Source organism: Choloepus didactylus, chromosome 4 (genome assembly GCF_015220235.1).
Source record: "Choloepus didactylus isolate mChoDid1 chromosome 4, mChoDid1.pri, whole genome shotgun sequence".
In the NCBI taxonomy this organism is placed as follows: domain Eukaryota; kingdom Metazoa; phylum Chordata; class Mammalia; order Pilosa; family Megalonychidae; genus Choloepus; species Choloepus didactylus.
In genome coordinates, this window is record NC_051310.1 from 54099519 (window position 1) to 54121928 (window position 22410).

At 40.2% G+C, this 22410-nt stretch overlaps 1 protein-coding gene across 2 annotated transcripts in view; it reads left to right on the plus strand.

Annotated features, from left to right (window-relative positions):
- The window catches only part of ARMH4 (armadillo like helical domain containing 4), a 167596-nt gene that overhangs the window by 46957 nt on the left and 98229 nt on the right, over positions 1 to 22410 (plus strand). For both annotated transcript variants that reach the window (XM_037832626.1, XM_037832627.1), the window contains exon 5: positions 2412 to 2666. In XM_037832626.1, coding sequence (XP_037688554.1) covers positions 2412 to 2666 — 255 coding nt within the window. The remainder of the gene's footprint in view (positions 1 to 2411; positions 2667 to 22410) is intronic.

Here is a 22410-nt window from a genome sequence, read left to right on the forward strand (position 1 = left end):
GTGTGCATTCATCACCACAATCAATTTTTGGACATTTTCCTTCCTCCAAAAAAACAGAAAAAAAGTAAGAACAAAAATGAAAATAAAAAATAACACCCAAAACATCCCGTACACCTTATCCCTCCCTATTATTTATTCATTTTTTATCTTTATTTTCTTACGCATCTGTCCATACATTGGATAAAAGGAGCGTCAGTCACAAGATTTTCACAATTACACAGTCATACCATACAAGCTATATAGTTATACAATCCTCTTCAAGAATCAAGGCTACTGGATTACGGTTCACCAGTTTCAGGTATTTCCTTCTAGATATTCTAATACACTAAAAACTAAAAAAGGATATCTGTATAATGCATAAGTATAACCTCCAAATGACCTCTTGATTCTACTTGAAATCTCTCAGCCACTGAAACTTTAATTTCTTTCACTTCTCTTCTCCTTTTTCTCCAGGAAGTCTTTCTCAATCCCATGATGCCAGTGCCAGGCTCATCCCTGGGAGTCATGTCCCACATAGGGGGGAGGGCAGTGAGTTTACCTGCAGAGTTGGCCTAGAGAGAGAGGCCACATCTGAGCAACAAAATAGGTTCTCTGAGGGGTGTCTCTTAGGCATAATTACAAGTAGGCTTAGCTTCTCCTTTGCAGGAATACGTTTGGTAAGGACAAGCCCCACTATTGAGGGCTCAGTCTTCTAAATTGGTAGTCTCCAATGCTTCTGAGAATAACAGGAATTCCCCAGGTGGGGAAGTTTAATATTTCCACATTTTCCCCCAGGCCCTCAAGGGGTCTTTGCAAATACTTTTTTTTAAGTTTATGAATTCTTCTTTATGGTCATCCAGTGTCTTCTTTATATCCTTCAGCTCTTTTGCTATATCTTCCTTCATTTCATCAAATTTATTTAGCATTAGTTGCCTCCACTCCTGCGTCTCAGCTGAGCTAGTTTGTTCCTTTGGCTGGTCCATGTTTTCATGTTTCCTGGTATGGCTTGTTATCTTAAGTTGTCTAGGCATCTGATTCTCTTGATTAGTTTATTTTGGAGCTTGTTTTCTGTCTTTTACCTAGTGGTTTTCTTGTTGGTTGGCTTTGTTTTCTGGCCTCTGTTATTCAGTTCAGCTTATTCTAGACCTCTAACTTAGGTTCTATTTAGTTGATCAGAATTTTTCCCCTCTTGTTTTTTCTGTTTCTTGCTCTGCCTCTATGTAACCTTTTTGTGAGTGGGTCTCCTCAGATATGGTCGACCCTGGTCAGATTTTCCCAGTCTAGTGAGGCCCAGGTCTCAGTGGTGGGGTATGGAGTTTTCCTGAGAATGAGACCCTCCTATGAGGCCTTTAGAATTGGTGCTTTTCCTCTCCTGTCCAGCAGGTGGCGCTGGCCAGCCTGCAGCTCCCCCACCAGTGTAAGGAGGTGTGGAGCCTTTAGTTCTCCTGGTGACTCTGATCCTGTCGGGGGCGTGGCTGACTGAAGCAATGTTCCCTGCGATCTCAGCTTTTCCTCCAATTCCAAACTTGTGTCCAATGTGTGACTGGTTACTGGAGACCCCGAAAACACTGTTTCATATAGTTCTTGGGTAATTGCCAGCTGCTCTAGGGGAGAGACGAAATTCTGCTCTTCACCACTCCGCCATCTTGCCCCGCCTCTGCAAATACTTTTTTATTCTCTGCCCAAATTAATCTGGGATGTTTCAGGCTTCACGCTAACCTGTAAAAACCAACCAGATCTCACTTGCTATTCAAAGTTCCATTTAATTATGGTGTTTGAATAAAATAATCATACAAGTTAAAATAGTGTGCTACAGAAAATATAAATTATAAACATTTTTTCCTTTGGTCTCACACAGAAGTTGAGGTTTTGAAACACAGTCAATATTGTCCTTTACCCTTTAGTATGATTTGCCTTAGTCCTAACCAGATCAGCTTCATACATATCTCTAATTGAAGTGTGATCTCCTTTTCAGCTTTTTAAATAGTTGCTGTATGGGGTAATGTTGACATTCATTACTGCCAAACGCTGGCTCTGAGTCTCAGGTGTCACTCAGATACCTGAAGTTTCAGGTTATGCACAAAGAGCACAGCATGTCAGGATTTAGAAATAACTTGCTATTCAGGAATAGATGTGACTACTGTAAGATCTTGCAATCTAGGAACCTTTACAATAAGCCTTCCCCTGATAACCTGTGCTCTTGAATTGAATTCTTAGAGTTTGCACATTATATTTAGTCCCTGTTACATAATTGTAGTTTTAAAAGTTTAAAATGTAAGCTATTTTGTGGGTGCATAATGCTGCAAAGCTCATGTTGTCCAACTTTGGCCATAAAATTTGCTTAAAAAGATTTCAAAAGGCTCATTTGTTGAAGTAGTTGTTATGTACTTGCTGTCTTTCTTCACCTTTCTCCCTGATTTCTTTTTGTCCAGAGGGAGAAGATGAGGATGAGGAGGATGAGGAGGAGGAAGATGAAGAAGAGGACAATGAGGAGGAAGAAGAGGAAGATAAAGACGCGGACTCCCTGGACGAGAGCTTGGACGGTGACACTGAGCTGCCTGGGTTTACTCTCCCTGGCCTCACGTCCCAGGAACCAGGCTTAGAGCTGGGAAACCTGGGCCCACTGGAGGGCGCCACCTACCAGGTGCCAGATGCCATCGAGTGGGAGCAGCAGAATCAGGGCCTAGGTAAGAGTTCCCTCCTTCTCTCCCTATCCTCCTTTTATTTTTCTAAAGTAACAGCTTTCACTGGCATTGATCATGGAGAAAAATGGATTTTCTGTTTATGTTTATGAGTGGTTTGTTCAGGAAAGAACTATTTATTTCTTTAACGTGTTTGCATTTATGCTCATACATAGCCAGGCTTGATGTAACATCTCCAAACTGCCCGTTAAGAGCAAGTTACCTGATTTTTGGAAGGAATTCCATCTGGCCTCCCCAGATGGAAGACAATTGTAGGCTTTAGGAGGACTTCCAAATGGAAAGCCGTGTGTATCCAGAAGCAGTGCGTATGGACTGCAACCATAGAACAAATGTATTTTGCTGTCCTCTGTCCTTTTAGAATTTATTCACTAGGGGAAATTATTCCCTGGCTTCTGGGTGAACATTCAGCTGGTCCTGTGACTTTTCTGTTTGTTCTATGGTTGTATTACATTGACAAACACAGTTTCAGTTCAGCAGTTAGAGTGTGCGGTCAACTCCATGCTTGCTTTCTCTTGTGCATGGCCTGCTTTTGCGGTGACAGACTCCGAGAGTGCAGCTGACCCCAACTCACACACTTTCCTTTTATCAGCAGGGTGACTCCCTGGCACGTCTCTTTCCTCTTGGGTTTTCTCAGGGAGAGATCGATACATATTAAGCTCTGAGTGCTTCCCTGAGGCTTCACTCTCTTGACTTGAGGTGAAGTGACCTGTTCCCCAAAGAAATCCTCTAAAATTCTCTTAGCCTTTAACACTTTAGGCCCTTTCATGTCTTCAGTGTGGCAGAGGTTAGATTTAAGAGTCAGAGAACTACTTTTGGGGTATTTCATTGAAAAACTGGATGTTGGTTAGGGACCCTACTCAAATCCATACCCAGTGTATCTTGATGCCTCAAATTAAACTTCAAATTTAGAATTTTATTACCTAAGATTTATCAGTGATCTTTCTCCTCTCATTTCATGACAATTCTGTTTTAGATTAGCAATGCCAAAGGGTGAGTGCATAAAAGCAAGTAAGGAGTGGGACCATCATAGCTTCTTTTAATTGCATGAGTGTGCAAATTTAAAACAAGCTCTTCTTTTTAAAATTCAAACTGAAATTGATAAAACTGTTGTAAGTTTGCTGTCTAAGGAGGAATCCTTTTTCTAATCTCTGGTACTAAAGAATTATGCATGAACATGTGCTCATCTTTTATAGAGTTCTCTGATGGCTAGGTGCTTTAGATTTGATTAATTAATTAATCCAACGAACATAATCAAGCACCTCTTGTGTTTCTCCTCTTTGCAAGACAGTAGGGTCACATAGATAAACAAGGCAGTGCTGTCTCTTAATTAGGGCAGAGCCCATATCACAAGGATTTCAGTGCATGTTAGGTGAGTTGTATAATAAAAGCAGGTTATAGAAAGGGAGTGGAAATGTAAAAAGGGGCCATTTAAGTTAGCTTGGCGTGTTCAGAGTTGTTGCTTGTAGGATGTATATAACATATATAGGAGGGAGATAGCTTGGAGAAGAAAGCCAAAGAATTAATGTTCATCTAGGCATTGGAGAGACATAAAAGCATGGTGCATATGAAGAACTGCAGGTGGCTTGGCAAAGAACATTACAGGTGGGTAAAATGAGGCTCTAGAAGACGTGGCAGCAGATGGGGCTGGAAAGACAGGCAAGGGTTGCATCCCAAAGACCTTTGAATACCAAGAGATTTTAACTCGTCTTTTATGAAAACCATCCTGGTGATAGTACAATGGAGGAAGAGAGGAAGAGAGTGGGAATGGAGAGAGAAAAGAGCATTTATTAGACCATTAAAGTTGTGCATGTGAGAAATGAAGACTTGAACAAATGGGTATATAGTGACGCTTCTGATGAAGATAATGAAGAGAAGTGAGTTTGGCATTTTGGGGGAGATGATGAGCTAGTTCTGGGCATGTTGCATGCCAGGAGCCTGAGGGATGTCCAGGGGGGACTCAGATTTGGAGTCTGGAATTCAGGAAGAAAGTCTGGGTTTCAGATATAATTAGTGTAAATGTTGAAATATAGCTGGAATGTCCTGTGAAATATGCATATAGGAAGGAAAGAAGATAATAAAGGATAGACTTCCTGAGAATGCTAACATTTAGTGGGCAGGCAGAATTATGTGTACAATTTTTACTTTTTACCTAAATTATTTTCTGAACAACTTCAGCATGTAATTGGGCAATAATAACTTTAAAACATGTCAAATGAAAATAAAAGGTCATAAAGGTTTGAAAATATTATTTAACAAGCACAAAATAATAGAAACACTGGTCTATGAACAGGTGAATAAATATTTAGTCTGAAATACCTCTGTTCTGCATGATCTGATTTGAAATGAACAAAATAAAACACCAAATACAAAGACAACTTATTGCAAGGTAGGTTAAAAACAAAGACATAAAAATCTACACATAAAATGACCTCCCAGGCTGTGGCTTTATCATATGGAAGTATTAAGTACAGTCTTTTTAAAAATAAGGGTTGGATGAATATTCAATGAGACTTCAGCACTTTACAATCAAGGAGGGAGGGCTGCCTTGGTACACAAGTAGGGGTCATGTAGCATCTATCTATCCTTGGACTGTAGTCATAGAAACTAGCTTTTTCCACTTAGGAAGTTGGTTTGCCATCTATGAATAACTGTGAGTAACTGGAGGGACTATGGATCTCAGAAAAAGATATGGAGGCTATGGTTCAAGGCTGAAACTGTCTTTTGGGATATAGCCTTACCATGCTCTTCTATATCAATTTACCACTGAACAGGAGTCAGACTTTTCAAAAAATCAACTTTTTAAAGGTATACATTATATACAAAAAACTGCATCTACTTAAAGTATACAATTTGATGAGTTTTGAAAGTTGTGTATGCTTGTACAACCTCCATCACTCTCAGGATGCAGAACACTTCCTTCACCTCCCAGTGATTCTTTGTGACCCTTGCAGGCCATCCCTCCCTTGCCCCCAGCCCTAGGAAACCACTAATCTACTTTTGTCACTGTATATTAGTTTCCATTTTCTACTGTTTTATATAAATGAAATCATACTGTATGCACCCTTTCATGTCTGGCTTCTTTCACTCAGCATAGCGATTTTGCAATTTATCCCTGTTGTTGTATGTATCAGTAGTTTCTTCCTTTAATTGCTGAGTAGCATTCAATTGTATGGCTATATAACACTTTGTTTATCTAGTCTCCTGTTCATGAACATTTGGGCTGTTTTCAGTTTTCAGCCAATAGCAGTTAAATTTTAAGGCGATGCCAATGTTTTTGTTGCCTCCTATTCACCCTGAAGGTGAGGGGTGGATCCCCGCCCTAGGGTTATGGGGATGGCTGATCACATGACACTGCATACTGGACAGACGAGAGTTGCAGCAGTTTATTAATTCACGTGTACTGACAGTCCAGGGGAGTAGGACACTGTGTGCCAGGCAGGGCCACGTGCGGGTTGCACTGGGGAGCAGGGTGAACAAGCAGGGACTGTGGGAGGCAGGCTTTGCAGTTTCTAGAGGGTGAGGTGAATCCCGGTTCCCACAGGAGGATGTGATTGGCTTGTTTGAGTAATTCCAAGCACTGGCAGGGAATGGAAGCTCCTCACTCGTGGATCAACAGCAACTGTGCCTGGTTCCGGGTTGCTTGGCCAGGAGAGCTTTCTCACAGGAGCAGGGTGGAGAGGTGAACTTGTGGTTAGGCCATTTGAGACCTTCCGTGTTTCAGCAGGTGTCAAGGCAGCATATAATATGGGGCTTTAATTTTAGGCGGTAAACCACAGTCAGGATTGAGGCCCAGGCCAAATAGCCCTGTGGTTCCTTTTGGTCTGCTGCCCATCCCCTGCCCCCAGGGTTTAATGCCAGAACTAACTAATATAATATAAGAAGCTCATGCTTCTTATATTAACGATGCCAATTTAGTGATTTATTATGCTTTTAAAAATGATTTACTCAACCCATGGGTTTTTTATGTCAGATTTTTTCTTATTGTAATAATACTATGTCCCTACCTTTTACTGCCCTTACCTTTTGCTGTCACTTCTTTTCTCTGTAAATTCATTTTGTCAACATGTTTTATAGCATTTGTATTTCCTGGGAACCAAAACAAGGAACAAATATTTCAAGCTGTTCCAACTCTTTTCCCCATTGTGGGAAGATTGTGTTTGAGCAGTGTCTTGGTCTTGCATTTTATTAGTTTACCAATGTTTCCTTGGAGGAAGGAGTATCTTCTAGGATCAATAACTCAAAGCCAATAACAATTCTGGATCAGCATTAATAGACACAGTTTCATAAATACTCTCAGATGAGGTGAAATAGAGCAAATCTCCCCTATTTTGTGATGGATTTTATGGTAGGTAGAATCATGGCTCCCCAAAGATGTCCATGTCCTAATCTTCAGAATCTGAACCTGTGAATATGTTACCTTACATGGCAAGGGGGACTTTGCTGGGGTGTTAGGAGAAGGACCTTGAGATGGGGAGATTATCCTGGATTATCTGAGTGAACCTTTTGTAATCACAAGGGTCCTTAAAAGAGGGAGGCAGGACAGCCAGAGTCAGAAAAGGAGACTTGGTGATGGAAGCAGAGGTTGGAGTGAGGGGGCTGTGAGCCAAAGAATGCCAGAAGCTTCTAGAAGCTGGAAGAGGCAAAGCAATGGATTCTCCTCTAAATCTCCAGGAAGAGTGCAGCCCTGCTGACACCTTGATATTAGCCCTGTAAGACCCATTTCAGACTTCTGACCTCCAGAACTATAAGATGATAAATGTGTATCTTTTTAAGCCACTAAGTTTGTGGTCACTTGTTACAGCAGCCCTAGGAAACTAACACAGATGAGAATTTCATGAGCAGCATCATTTTAGAAAGTAGAGCTGCATGGTAGCTATGGTTGACGTGTGAATGTTGAAAAATTAAGTATAGTTTTTTCTTAATGAATCAATAAAAATGCAAAAAATAGAGACCCTTTAAAAAGAAATCTTATTTAATGTAACACTCTAATCAGCCATTCATTTTATTCCTGTTTTAAATGGGTTATTTATAGCTTATCGCATCCTATTTTACAATATGAATGGTGTTCCAACGCAAATGCTAAAACCCATCTCAACTTTTAAAAATGAACAGATTGAAGTGGGTAGTTGGGATTGGCTAAAAAGAATGCAAGCTCTTTGAATAGATTATAGTGTCATTTCCTGTAAAGCAAGAGCAGAAAATTTGGATGACTTTCCAAGGCAAAGTGGTAGATTCATGGCCTCAAATTCTCTGAATTTCTGTTTTCTGCATTGTGCCTCTAAAGCTTTGGAGGGGGAGAGCTTAGTTTATCTTGCTGTAGGAAAGTATGAATATGGAGTGGACTGTGTGTTGTTCATATAGAGGGATTCAGGAGTGAAAGTTCCATGTGTGGTTTTGGTGGATTGATTGGTAAAATCCAAGTAGCATGTAGGAGGCTCTCTGTTCACATATGCTGAACCAACTTCTCTGATATAACAAGTTCATTTTCAAATTTATTGGAAGGAAACTGTAAAGACAACAGACATTGTGACCCACACCACTTCTTGTTGCTTTAGTAAATCACCAATTATCCTTTTTAAAGTATAAAATCAATATGACCAAAGTTGAGTCAACATATCCATATTAATGTTTAAATATTTCCAATGTAATTAACACCTGGTGATCTTTCCTTTTTGCTTTCTATATCTGTTAGTATGTCTTCAGCTTCAGGTAACAAAAATTCTAATTTAAATTGGTAAAACAGTAAAGAAATACATTTTTCTCTCAAAATTAGAAGTCCAGAGATAAAGCTTCTAAGTCAGTTGACTCAGCAGTTCAATTGTTAGTGACCCAAGTTCTTTACAATTTGTTGCACTGACATCCTTGGCAGGTTGACTCTGCCCGCAGGCTGACCTCCTCGTAGTTGTAACAGCTACAGCAGTTTTGGGTGTCATACCAAGACATTTTCCAGAGAAAGACTAGCTTTTCACTATGTTTCCTTCTTGGGAGAGAGGAGTCGTTTCCCAGAATCCTCCAGTAGCATTCCTCTCATCACTAATTGGCTGGGATTAGGTAATTTGCCTATGTTCAAGCAGTTGACAAGGAGAATATGATTACATGATTGATGGAATGGATGGGGAGAGGGAGGTATGTCAATCACCAAGCCTTCCACCCATGATTTCTGTATTCTTTGGTCTTCTTCTTTCTTAGTTGATGCTTACCATGTCTCTTCTTTTCTCTAAAAACCCTATGGCCGTTCTTTTTAAAGTAATATCTCTATTTTGAATATGATTTTGAGTTCATGAGTTTGGATGAGTGCCTAAGGGTGGCATTGGTCCATTTATTCCTTGGGGAGAGACCAATTTTGACCACTTTAGAGTTTGGTTAACATTCTAGATGGAGAAGGCTTCCAAAAAGCCAACAGTTAGCTATATGCTGATTTATTATAGCTGTTTTCACTTTTTTCTAAAGTCTGATTCTAACATTGGAATTGCTCTATATTGAGGAAGTGGAATATTTTTATCTGGAGATCTTGTAAAAAAGATAAATATTCAACAAATGGGCCCTGATCAAGATGGCAAAGTGAGAAACTTCAGGGCTCCGTCCCCCAACAGGAGCTTTGAACAACCAGCAAGAACTAGCAGAAACATCTTTCTCAAAGTTCCAGGAAATAGTTAAATGACTGCAATAACAGGAAAAGTGCTGATTAAAGAGAAAGTCTACTTAGAGCGGTAGGATCTTGTGCTGCCCTGGCTGGCCTCTCACTCACCCTTCACTGGCTCAGCTCAGAGCCATCCATATGCTCAGTGAAGATCCCCTGTCCCAGCTGCAGATGGAGCAGAGTAACCCTCATGCACATACTGGGAGCATGTATGTCTGGCCCAATGTGTCTGGTGATGGACTGAGGGACTTGTCATTACAGAATTTGTCCTGTATGTAGAAGGAGGCTCACTGAGCCCTCCTACAGAATGCTGTGGGGGAGCAGTCAAGTCACGCTGCCTGGAGCAAGGGATTGCTGGCTGTGGAACATGGAGTACAGTGCCTGGGACCGTGAGGAAACTGTTTCCTAAGGCTGTGGGGATATTCATATTTGTGTAAATGAGGGAATTCCTAGGGCCACATATGCATGTCTAAGACAAGATGCACACATAGAAAGGGTCAAGGAGTTCCCTACATTTTGACCTAGAGCTATTCTCTAAACTCATTATATGGATAAGCTCTGAAGGAGAGCAGTCACACAGGTCAACCTGCAAAGAGTGGAAAAGGTGTTTTCTTTTTTTCCTTCTTTAATTAAAAATTTTTTTTGTTAGTTCTGGCATTCAAGGAAAGATCTGTCAGAAGACTAGCTGGATACAAGTTTAAGGAACATATATCATCAAGTCTAAAGTCCAGTGATAACATATTAAAATATCAGAATGTCCAGGTTTCAACAAAAGATTACAATACATACAAAGAAACAGGAAGTGATAACCATGCAAAGGAGAATGTTAAAGCATTAGAAACTGTCAATGAGAAGGATCAGACCGATGACATTCCAGAAAAAGACTTTTAAAAAATGGTTCTGAGATATGCCCCGGACTGGAATCAGGAGATACAAGAAGAAGGAATATGCAGTTTGGAATCTGAGATGTTTGGAATTCCATGACACTGAGCAACACAATCAGAAGCAATCAAAATTGTGGCTTCAGATTCATCTAAGGTGATTAATAAAACAAGAATACTTCTGGATGGGAGGCTGGGCAAGATGGCAGACTGGTGAGCTGTAAGTTTTAGTTACTCCTCCAGGAAAGTAGGTAAAAAGCCAGGAACTGCGTGGACTGGACACCACAGAGCAATCTGTCTTTGGGCATACTTCATACAACACTCATGAAAACGTGGAACTGCTGAGATCAGCGAAATCTGTAAGTTTTTGCGGCCAGGGGACCCGCGCCCCTCCCTGCCAGGCTCAGTCCCGGGGGAGGAGGGGCTGTCAGCTCCGGGAAGGAGAAGGGAGAACTGCAGTGGCTGCTCTTATTGGAAACTCATTCTACTGATTCAAACTCCAACCATAGATAGACTGAGACCAGACACCAGAGACTCTGAGAGCAGCCAGCCCAGCAGAGAGGAGACAGGCATAGAAAAAAAACAACACGAAAAACTCCAAAATAAAAGCAGAGGATTTTTGGAGTTCTGGTGAACACAGAAAGGGGAAGGGCGGAGCTAAGGCCTTGAGGCGCATATGCAAATCCCGAAGCAAAGCTGATCTCTCTGCCCTGTGGACCTTTCCTTAATGGCCCTGGTTGCTTTGTCTATTAGCATTTCAATAACCCATTAGATCTCTGAGGAGGGCCGTTTTTTTTTTTTTTTGTTTTTTTTTTTTAAATCCTTTTTTCTTTTTCTAAAACAATTACTCTAAGAAGCCCAATACAGAAAGCTTCAAAGAATTGCAATTTGGGCACGTCAAGTCAAGAGCAGAACTAAGAGAGCTCTGAGACAAAAGGCAATAATCCAGTGGCTGAGAAAATTCACTAAACACCACAACTTCCCAAGAAAAGGGGGGTGTCCGCTCACAGCCACCATCCTGGTGGACAGGAAACACTCCTGCCCATCGCCAGCCCCATAGCCCAGAGCTGCCCCAGACAACCCAGTGTGACGGAAGTGCTTCAAATAACAGGCACACACCACAAAACTGGGCGTGGACATTAGCCTTCCCTGCAACCTCAGCTGAATGTCCCAGAGCTGGGAAGGTGGAGCAGTGTGAATTAACAAAGCCCCATTCAGCCATCATTTGAGCAGACTGGGAGCCTCCCTACACAGCCCAGCAGCCCAGAACTGCCCTGGGGGGACGGCACTCACCTGTGACATAGCACAGTCATCCCTCAACAGAGGACCCGGGGTGCACAGCCTGGAAGAGGGGCCCACTTGCAAGTCTCAGGAGCCATACGCCAATACCAAGGACTTGTGGGTCAGTGGCAGAGACAAACTGTGGCAGGACTGAACTGAAGGATTAGACTATTGCAGCAGCTTTAAAACTCTAGGATCATCAGGGAGATTTGATTGTTAGGGCCACCCCCCCTCCCCGACTGCCCAGAAACACGCCCCACATACAGGGCAGGCAACACCAACTACACACACAAGCTTGGTACACCAATTGGGCCCCACAGGACTCACTCCCCCACTCACCAAAAAGGCTGGGCGGGGGAGAACTGGCTTGTGGAGAACAGGTGGCTCGTGGACGCCACCTGCTGGTTAGTTAGAGAAAGTGTACTCCACGAAGCTGTAGATCTGATAAATTAGAGATAAGGACTTCAATTGGTCTACAAATCCTAAAAGAACCCTATCAAGTTCAGCAAATGCCAAGGGGCCAAAAACAACAGAAAATTATAAAGCATATGAAAAAAACAGACGATATGGATAACCCAAGCCCAAGCACCCAAATCGAAAGACGAGAAGAGACACAGCACCTAGAGCAGCTACTCAAAGAACTAAAGATGAACAATGAGACCATAGTACGGGATATGAAGGAAATCAAGAAGACCCTAGAAGAGCATAAAGAAGACATTGCAAGACTAAATAAAAAAATGGATGATCTTATGGAAATTAAAGAAACTGTTGACCAAATTAAAAAGATTCTGGACACTCATAGTACAAGACTAGAGGAAGTTGAACAACGAATCAGTGACCTGGAAGATGACAGAATGGAAAATGAAAGCATAAAAGAAAGAATGGGGAAAAAAATTGAAAAACTCGAAATGGACCTCAGGGATATGATAGATAATATGAAACGTCCGCATATAAGACTCATTGGTGTCCCAGAAGGGGAAGAAAAGGGTAAAGGTCTAGGAAGAGTATTCAAAGAAATTGTTGGGGAAAACTTCCCAAATCTTCTAAACAACATAAATACACAAATCATAAATGCTCAGCGAACTCCAAATAGAATAAATCCAAAAAAACCCACTCCGAGACATATACTGATCACACTGTCAAACATAGAAGAGAAGGAGCAAGTTCTGAAAGCAGCAAGAGAAAAGCAATTCACCACATACAAAGGAAACAGCATAAGACTAAGTAGTGACTACTCAGCAGCCACCATGGAGGCAAGAAGGCAGTGGCACGATATATTTAAAATTCTGAGTGAGAGGAATTTCCAGCCAAGAATACTTTATCCAGCAAAGCTCTCCTTCAAATTTGAGGGAGAGCTTAAATTTTTCACAGACAAAGAAATGCTGAGAGAATTTGCTAACAAGAGACCTGCCCTACTGGAGATACTAAAGGGAGCCCTACAGACAGAGAAACAAAGACAGGACAGAGAGACTTGGAGAAAGGTTCAGTACTAAAGAGATTTGGTATGGGTACAATAAAGGATATTAATAGAGAGAGGGAAAAATATGGCAAACATAAACCAAAGGATAAGATGGCCGATTCAAGAAATGCCTTCACGGTTTTAACGTTGAATGTAAATGGATTAAACTCCCCAATTAAAAGATATAGATTCGCAGACTGGATCAAAAAAAATGAACCATCAATATGTTGCATACAAGAGACTCATCTTAGACACAGGGACACAAAGAAACTGAAAGTGAAAGGATGGAAAAAAATATTTCATGCAAGCTACAGCCAAAAGAAAGCAGGTGTAGCAATATTAATCTCAGATAAAATAGACTTCAAATGCAGGGATGTTTTGAGAGACAAAGAAGGCCACTACATACTAATAAAAGGGGCAATTCAGCAAGAAGAAATAACAATCGTAAAAGTCTATGCACCCAATCAAGGTGCCACAAAATACATGAGAGAAACACTGGCAAAACTAAAGGAAGCAATTGATGTTTCCACAATAATTGTGGGAGACTTCAACACATCACTCTCTCCTATAGATAGATCAACCAGACAGAAGACCAATAAGGAAATTGAAAACCTAAACAATCTGATAAATGAATTAGATTTAACAGACATCTACAGGACATTACATCCCAAATCGCCAGGATACACATACTTTTCTAGTGCTCACGGAACTTTCTCCAGAATAGATCATATGCTGGGACATAAAACAAGCCTCAATAAATTTAAAAAGATTGAAATTATTCAAAGCACATTCTCTGACCACAATGGAATACAATTAGAAGTCAATAACCATCAGAGACTTAGAAAATTCACAAATACCTGGAGGTTAAACAACACACTCCTAAACAATCAGTGGGTTAAAGAAGAAATAGCAAGAGAAATTGCTAAATATATAGAGACGAATGAAAATGAGAACACAACATACCAAAACCTATGGGATGCAGCAAAAGCAGTGCTAAGGGGGAAATTTATACCACTAAACGCATATATTAAAAAGGAAGAAAGAGCCAAAATCAAAGAACTAATGGATCAACTGAAGAAGCTAGAAAATGAACAGCAAACCAATCCTAAACCAAGTACAAGAAAAGAAATAACAAGGATTAAAGCAGAAATAAATGACATAGAGAACAAAAAAAACAATAGAGAGGATAAATATCACCAAAAGTTGGTTCTTTGAGAAGATCAACAAGATTGACAAGCCCCTAGCTAGACTGACAAAATCAAAAAGAGAGAAGACCCATATAAACAAAATAATGAATGAAAAAGGTGACATAACTGCAGATCCTGAAGAAATTAAAAAAATTATAAGAGGATATTATGAACAACTGTATGGCAACAAACTGGATAATGTAGAAGAAATGGACAATTTCCTGGAAACATATGAACAACCTAGACTGACCAGAGAAGAAATAGAAGACCTCAACCAACCCATCACAAGCAAAGAGATCCAATCAGTCATCAAAAATCTTCCCACAAATAAATGCCCAGGGCCAGATGGCTTCACAGGGGAATTCTACCAAACTTTCCAGAAAGAACTGACACCAATCTTACTCAAACTCTTTCAAAACATTGAAAAAAATGGAACACTACCTAACTCATTTTATGAAGCTAACATCAATCTAATACCAAAACCAGGCAAAGATGCTACAAAAAAGGAAAACTACCAGCCAATCTCCCTAATGAATATAGATGCAAAAATCCTCAACAAAATACTTGCAAATCGAATCCAAAGACACATTAAAAAAATCATACACCATGACCAAGTGGGGTTCATTCCAGGCATGCAAGGATGGTTCAACATAAGAAAAACAATCAATGTATTACAACACATTAAAAACTCGAAAGGGAAAAATCAATTGATCATCTCAATAGATGCTGAAAAAGCATTTGACAAAATCCAACATCCCTTTTTGATAAAAACACTTCAAAAGGTAGGAATTGAAGGAAACTTCCTCAACATGATAAAGAGCATATATGAAAAACCCACAGCCAGCATAGTACTCAATGGTGAGAGACTGAAAGCCTTCCCTCTAAGATCAGGAACAAGACAAGGATGCCCACTGTCACCACTGTTATTCAACATTGTGCTGGAAGTGCTAGCCAGGGCAATCCGGCAAGACAAAGAAATAAAAGGCATCCAAATTGGAAAAGAAGAAGTAAAACTGTCATTGTTTGCAGATGATATGATCTTATATCTAGAAAACCCTGAGAAATCAATGATACACCTACTAGAGCTAATAAACAAATTTAGCAAAGTAGCGGGATACAAGATTAATGCACATAAGTCAGTAATGTTTCTATATGCTAGAAATGAACAAACTGAAGAGACACTCAAGAAAAAGATACCATTTTCAATAGCAACTAAAAAAATCAAGTACCTAGGAATAAACTTAACCAAAGATGTAAAAGACCTATACAAAGAAAACTACATAACTCTACTAAAAGAAATAGAAGGGGACCTTAAAAGATGGAAAAGTATTCCATGTTCATGGATAGGAAGGCTAAATGTCATTAAGATGTCAATTCTACCCAAACTCATCTACAGATTCAATGCAATCCCAATCAAAATTCCAACAACCTACTTTGCAGACTTGGAAAAGCTAGTTATCAAATTTATTTGGAAAGGGAAGATGCCTCGAATTGCTAAAGACACTCTAAAAAAGAAAAACGAAGTGGGAGGACTTACACTCCCTGACTTTGAAGCTTATTATAAAGCCACAGTTGCCAAAACAGCATGGTACTGGCACAAAGATAGACATATAGATCAATGGAATCGAATTGAGAATTCAGAGACAGACCCTCAGATCTATGGCCGACTGATCTTTGATAAGGCCCCCAAAGTCACCGAACTGAGCCATAATGGTCTTTTCAACAAATGGGGCTGGGAGAGTTGGATATCCATATCCAAAAGAATGAAAGAGGACCCCTACCTCACCCCCTACACAAAAATTAACTCAAAATGGACCAAAGATCTCAATATAAAAGAAAGTACCATAAAACTCCTAGAAGATAATGTAGGAAAACATCTTCAAGACCTTGTATTAGGAGGCCACTTCCTAGACTTTACACCCAAAGCACAAGCAACAAAAGAGAAAATAGATAAATGGGAACTCCTCAAGCTTAGAAGTTTCTGCACCTCAAAGGAATTTCTCAAAAAGGTAAAGAGGCAGCCAACTCAATGGGAAAAAATTTTTGGAAACCATGTATCTGACAAAAGACTGATATCTTGCATATACAAAGAAATCCTACAACTCAATGACAATAGTACAGACAGCCCAATTATAAAATGGGCAAAAGATATGAAAAGACAGTTCTCTGAAGAGGAAATACAAATGGCCAAGAAACACATGAAAAAATGTTCAGCTTCACTAGCTATTAGAGAGATGCAAATTAAGACCACAATGAGATACCATCTAACACTGGTTAGAATGGCTGCCATTAAACAAACAGGAAACTACAAATGCTGGAGGGGATGTGGACAAATTGGAACTCTTATTCATTGTTGGTGGGACTGTATAATGGTTCAGCCACTCTGGAAGTCAGTCTGGCGGTTCCTTAGAAAACTAGATATAGAGCTACCATTCGATCCAGCGATTGCACTTCTCGGTATATACCCGGAAGATTGGAAAGCAGTGACACGAACAGATATCTGCACGCCAATGTTCATAGCAGCATTATTCACAATTGCCAAGAGATGGAAACAACCCAAATGTCCTTCAACAGATGAGTGGATAAATAAAATGTGGTATATACACACGATGGAATACTACTCGGCAGTAAGAAGGAACGATCTGGTGAAACATATGACAACATGGATGAACCTTGAAGACATAATGCTGAGCGAAATAAGCCAGGCACAAAAAGAGAAATATTATATGCTACCACTAATGTGAACTTTGAAAAATGTAAAACAAATGGTTTATAATGTAGAATGTAGGGGAACTAGCAGTAGAGAGCAATTAAGGAAGGGGGAACAATAATCCAAGAAGAACAGATAAGCTATTTAACGTTCTGGGGATGCCCAGAAATGACTATGGTCTGTTAATTTCTGATGGATGTAGTAGGAACAAGTTCACTGAAATGTTGCTATATTATGTAACTTTCTTGGGGTAAAGTAGGAACATGTTGGAAGTTAAGCAGTTATCTTAGGTTAGTTGTCTTTTTCTTACTCCCTTGTTATGGTCTCTTTGAAATGTTCTTTTATTGTATGTTTGTTTTCTTTTTAACTTTTTTTTTTCATACAGTTGATTTAAAAAAGAAGGGAAAGTTAAAAAAAAAAAAAAGAAGAAAAATGACAAACAAGGAAAAAAAAAAAAAAAGATGTAGTGCCCCCTTGAGGAGCCTGTGTAGAATGCAGGGGTATTCGCCTACCCCACCTCCATGGTTGCTAACATGACCACAGACATAGGGGACTGGTGGTTTGATGGGTTGAGCCCTCTACATAAGTTTTACCCTTGGGAAGACGGTTGCTGCAAAGGAGAGGCTAGGCCTCCCTGTATTTGTGCCTAAGAGTCTCCTCCTGAATGCCTCTTTGTTGCTCAGATGTGGCCCTCTCTCTCTGGCTAAGCCAACTTGAAAGGTGAAATCACTGCCCTCCCCCCTACGTGGGATCAGACACCCAGGGAAGTGAATCTCCCTGGCAACGTGGAATATGACTCCCGGGGAGGAATGTAGACCCGGCATTGTGGGATGGAGAACATCTTCTTGACCAAAAGGGGGATGTGAAAGGAAATGAAATAAGCTTCAGTGGCAGAGAGATTCCAAAACGAGCCGAGAGATCACTCTGGTGGGCACTCTTACGCACACTTTAGACAACCTTTTTTAGGTTCTAAAGAATTGGGGTAGCTGGTGGTGGATACCTGAAACTATTAAACTACGACCCAGAACCCATGAATCTCGAAGACAGTTGTATAAAAATGTAGCTTATGAGGGGTGACAGTGGGATTGGGAATGCCATAAGGACCACACTCCACTTTGTCTAGTTTATGGATGGATGTGTAGAAAAGTAGGCGAAGGAAACAAACAGACAAAGGTACCCAGTGTTCTTTTTTACTTCAATTGCTCTTTTTCACTCTAATTATTATTCTTGTTATTTTTGTGTGTGTGCTAATGAAGGTGTCAGGGATTGATTTAGGTGATGAATGTACAACTATGTAATGGTACTGTAAACAATCGAAAGTACAATTTGTTTTGTATGACTGCGTGGTATGTGAATATATCTCAATAAAATGATGATTAAAAAAATAAAAAAAAATGGTTCTGAGAGTTAAAGGAAAATATGGACAAAGAACTAAAGGAAATCAGGAAAATGATGGATGAACATAAAGAGAATATCAATGGAGAGATGGAAATTAGGAAAAGGAACCAAACAGAGCTGAAGTCCACAGTAACAGAAATTAAAAATTCCAAAGAGGGGTTCAAAAGCAGATTGGAGCTGGCAGAAGAAAGAATCAGTGAACTTGAAGATAAAACAATTGAGGTCATGCAGTCTGAGGAGCAGAAAGAAGAAAGAATGAAGAAAAGTGAACAGAACCTGAGGAACCTGTGAGACCCATCAAGTGGACTAATATACATGTTGTGGGAATTCCAGAGGAGAAGAAAATAAGAAAGGGTCAGAGAGAATATTCAAAGAAATAATGGCTGAAAACTGCCCAAACTTAATGAAAGATATGAATATACACACCCAAGATGCTCAATGAACTCCAAACAAGATAAACATAGACACACCATGCCATGTTATAGTTAAAATGCTGAATGCCAAAGATAAAGAGAGAATTCTGAAAGCTGCAAGAGAGAAGCAGTGTATCACAATGCAAGGGAGCCTCAATAAGATTAAGTACTGATATCTCATTGGAATCCATGGAGGCAAGGAGGCAGTGGGAAGATATATTTAAATTGTGGAAAGCAAAAAACCAAAAACCAAAAACCAAAACAAAAACAAAAAAAACTGTCAACCAAGAATTCTATATCTGGCAAAACTGTCTTTCAAAAATGAGGAAGGAATTAAGATGTTCCAAGATAAACAAAAGCTGAGGGACTTTGTCACCACTAAAACATCCCTACAAGAAATGCTGAAGGGAGTTTTATTGGCTGAAAGAAAAGGATAGTAGACAATTGAATGAAGCTACCTGAAGAAATAAGATCTCTGGTAAAGATAGTGACATGGGTAAATATAAATATAAGTACTATTGTATCTTTAATTTGTAATTCCACTTTTTACTCCCTACAGGCTCTAAAAGGCAAATGCCTAAAATGTCATGATGAATCAATGGTTTTGGACTCACAATGTATAAATATGTAGTTTGTGACAAGAATACACAAAGGTCAGGGGATGGAGGGTTTAGGAACATAGTTTATGTATGTTATTGAAGTTAAGTTGGCATCAAAGCAAATGAAATTGTTACAGATTTAGAATGTTAAATTTAAGCCTCATGGTAACCACAAAGAAACTATCAGAGAATATGCAAACTCACAGAGACAGAAAATAATGTACAGGTTACTAGGGGTTGGGGGTAAGGGCAATGGGGAGTTAATGCAAAATGAGTGTAGGGTTTCTATTCGGGGTGAAGTGGTGAGGGGACTGCCAGATTGTGAATGTGATTAATCCCACTAAATGATATGCTTGGAAGGGATTGGGATGGTGTGCCGGTTTGTATGTATGTTATGTCCCCCAGAAAAAGCCATGTTCTTTGATGCAATCTTGTGGGGGCAGATTGATTAATCTTTTTGATTAGGGCGTGACGTCTTGTTTGGATGTTTCCGTGGAGATGTGACCCACCCAACTGTGGGTAATATCTTTGATTAGATTATTTCCATGGAGACATGGACCCCACCCATCAAGTGGGTCTTGGTTTAATCACTGGCGTTCTGTAAAAGAGCTCACTAACAAAAGGACCTCAGAGCAGCTGAGAGTGACATTTTGAAGAGCAGCTGAGAGTGACATTTTGAAGAGCAACTGAGAGAGACATTTTAAAGATGGCCATTGAAAGCAGACTTTTAGGGACACTCTGGAAATGCTAGCCCAGAGTTTGCCCCAGAGAAGCTAAGAGAGGACAAAACACCCCAAGAGCAACATTTCAAAGAACACACAGGGGCTGAGCACAACTTGGGATCAGCAGACACCAGTCATGTGCCTTCCCAGCTAACAGAGGTTTTCCAGACGCCATTGGCCTTCCTTTGGTGAAGGTGTACTTGTGTTGATGCCTTAATTTGGACATTTTTATGGCCTTCAGACTGTGAATTTGTAACCAAATAAACACCCTTTATAAAAGCCAATCCATTTCTGGTATTGTGCATGACAGCAGCATTAGCAAACTGGAACAAATGGGAAGATTAATGTTGTTTACGTTTCTGCAGTTAAAAAAGAAAGAAAAACTAGAGATTAGACAATTAAATGCAATTCCTAAACTGATTAGAATCTAAGAATTGAGGAGAAAAGGTTCAAAAGGATACCATTGGGACATAAAAAATTGAAATATAGAATGTAAGCTTTATATCAATGTCAAATTTCTTGTACTTCATAACTGCACTTAAGGTGAATACGTAGGTATATATCCTTGTTCATAGAAAATGTACATGGAAGTATTAAGTGTTAAAGGAGTATGATGTGTGCAACCTGCTCTCAATATTCAGAAAATAGAGATAGATAGATAGATAGATAGGTAGATAGAAAGAAAGAATGATATGGGCAAAGGTGATAAAATGTTAAAATTGGTGGATCTGGGTATCTGGGGGGTGAGTATGTTAGAGCTCTCTGTATGGAGTTTGTATTATTTTTTGCATCTCTCCTGTAAATTTGAAATTATTTCAAAATAAAAAGTAAAAAGAAATATGTTCAATTAATGTTCTAGGGGTTTGTGGAAAACAGAGGGATGAAGAGTGTTCCTCTATGTTTTCACCAGACATTCATTGAGCACCTACTGAGTGAGTGCTGGATGTTATGGAAGTAGTGTCAAAGAAAAAACTGCACCGGACAATAGCCAACAGGCAGGGATGAGTTTATTCAGTGGCTACTATAGCTAGGGAGAGAGGGTAGAACTGGACTCCGTGGAAACAAAAGATAGTAGTTTTTAAAGCGTTGGGGGTGGGTTAGTGAAAAAGCTCCTCCAGAAGATAGTGGGGTTTGAGTTAGGACCCTTTGGTTCCAAGGAGATGGCTGAGGGATTTACAGAGGTTGGGATTAGGGCCACTTGGTTTGGAATGTTTTCCTTTGTTGTACTTAGGCCCCCTGGAGCCTGTAAAAGCCCAAGAGAGGTGGGGAGGGAGATGAAGTACTGTGTAGTTAGCATTCTCTCTAGGTAGCAGCGGTGAGAGGGAGAGGGGGAGGGGAGGTCGGAGAGATTGATCTTCAAAATAGTTAGGGTCTGAAGTTGTCTGTTTTCCATTTTTTCTTGTGGTCCGAGTTGTTTTTCTCTGCAGTTCCAGAACTGCAAGATTAGTTTCAAGGTAGGACATGAGAAGCAGTGGGTAGCTGAGCAAGGAGTAAGGCTGGCAACTTGATCAAAAGAAGGAAAAACTTCTTGGTCAGTAGTGAGACGCTGACATATACATAGTTAAATTGCCCTGCATTGGGGAGTGAGGTGTACAGGGGTGAGGTCAATGGTGAGCAGCTCCACCGTGGAACTAAATCATCACCAATAACCAGGGCTTGCTTTGAGTGGGCAGCCACCTGTGAGGTGTGACTTCAGGGGTGCTCTGCCTGACCCCTCGTTTACACCATACCTGCCTTAGTGTAGTGCCAACTTGCAATACAAGGGCCCTCTTTTGGGTTGACGTAATGTGACTTTAGAAGGCCTGGAGAGATTAACCCATGAAGTTATAATTTATTATACTTTATTAAGGATTAATTGATCAGGCTCATTAGCTGGTGATTTAGCAAGATGCAAGAGAGATGTACGCAGACAAATGTGCTTTGAATTGCTAGAAATGTAGAGCAGGTAAAGAGTGTGGTGGGTGGGCCTGATAGAAACTGAGCACCTGGCTGTGAGAAAGCCAGACCCTTAACTCCAAAACATGTCAGCACTTCTCTTTCTTTTTCTCTTCCTTTTTCTTATTCTTTAAAAATATTTAACATGTAGCTAAGTTTGCATACTGAAATATAGTGCGACGTGAGCTGTGGCATGTCTTGGCAAAAGATAGTGGGAAGTGTGAGATTTCAAACAACTCGTCATTGCACCAAATGTCAATGTCTTTTGATGTATAACATGTTAAGCTATGGATCAAAGGGTTGCTCAAGAAGCAGCCAGGGATAATGCAATTAAATATGTGTATGGAAGGAAGGAAGGCAGGAAAGAAACCTTAATCCAATGTAACCAGTGCAAAGAGAGACAGCAGATGGGCTAAATTCCCTAGACCTGTGGTTCTCAGTCTTGGCAGCACATTGGAATCATCCGGAGAGCTATAAAATATACTGATACCCGGGTCCCCCTGC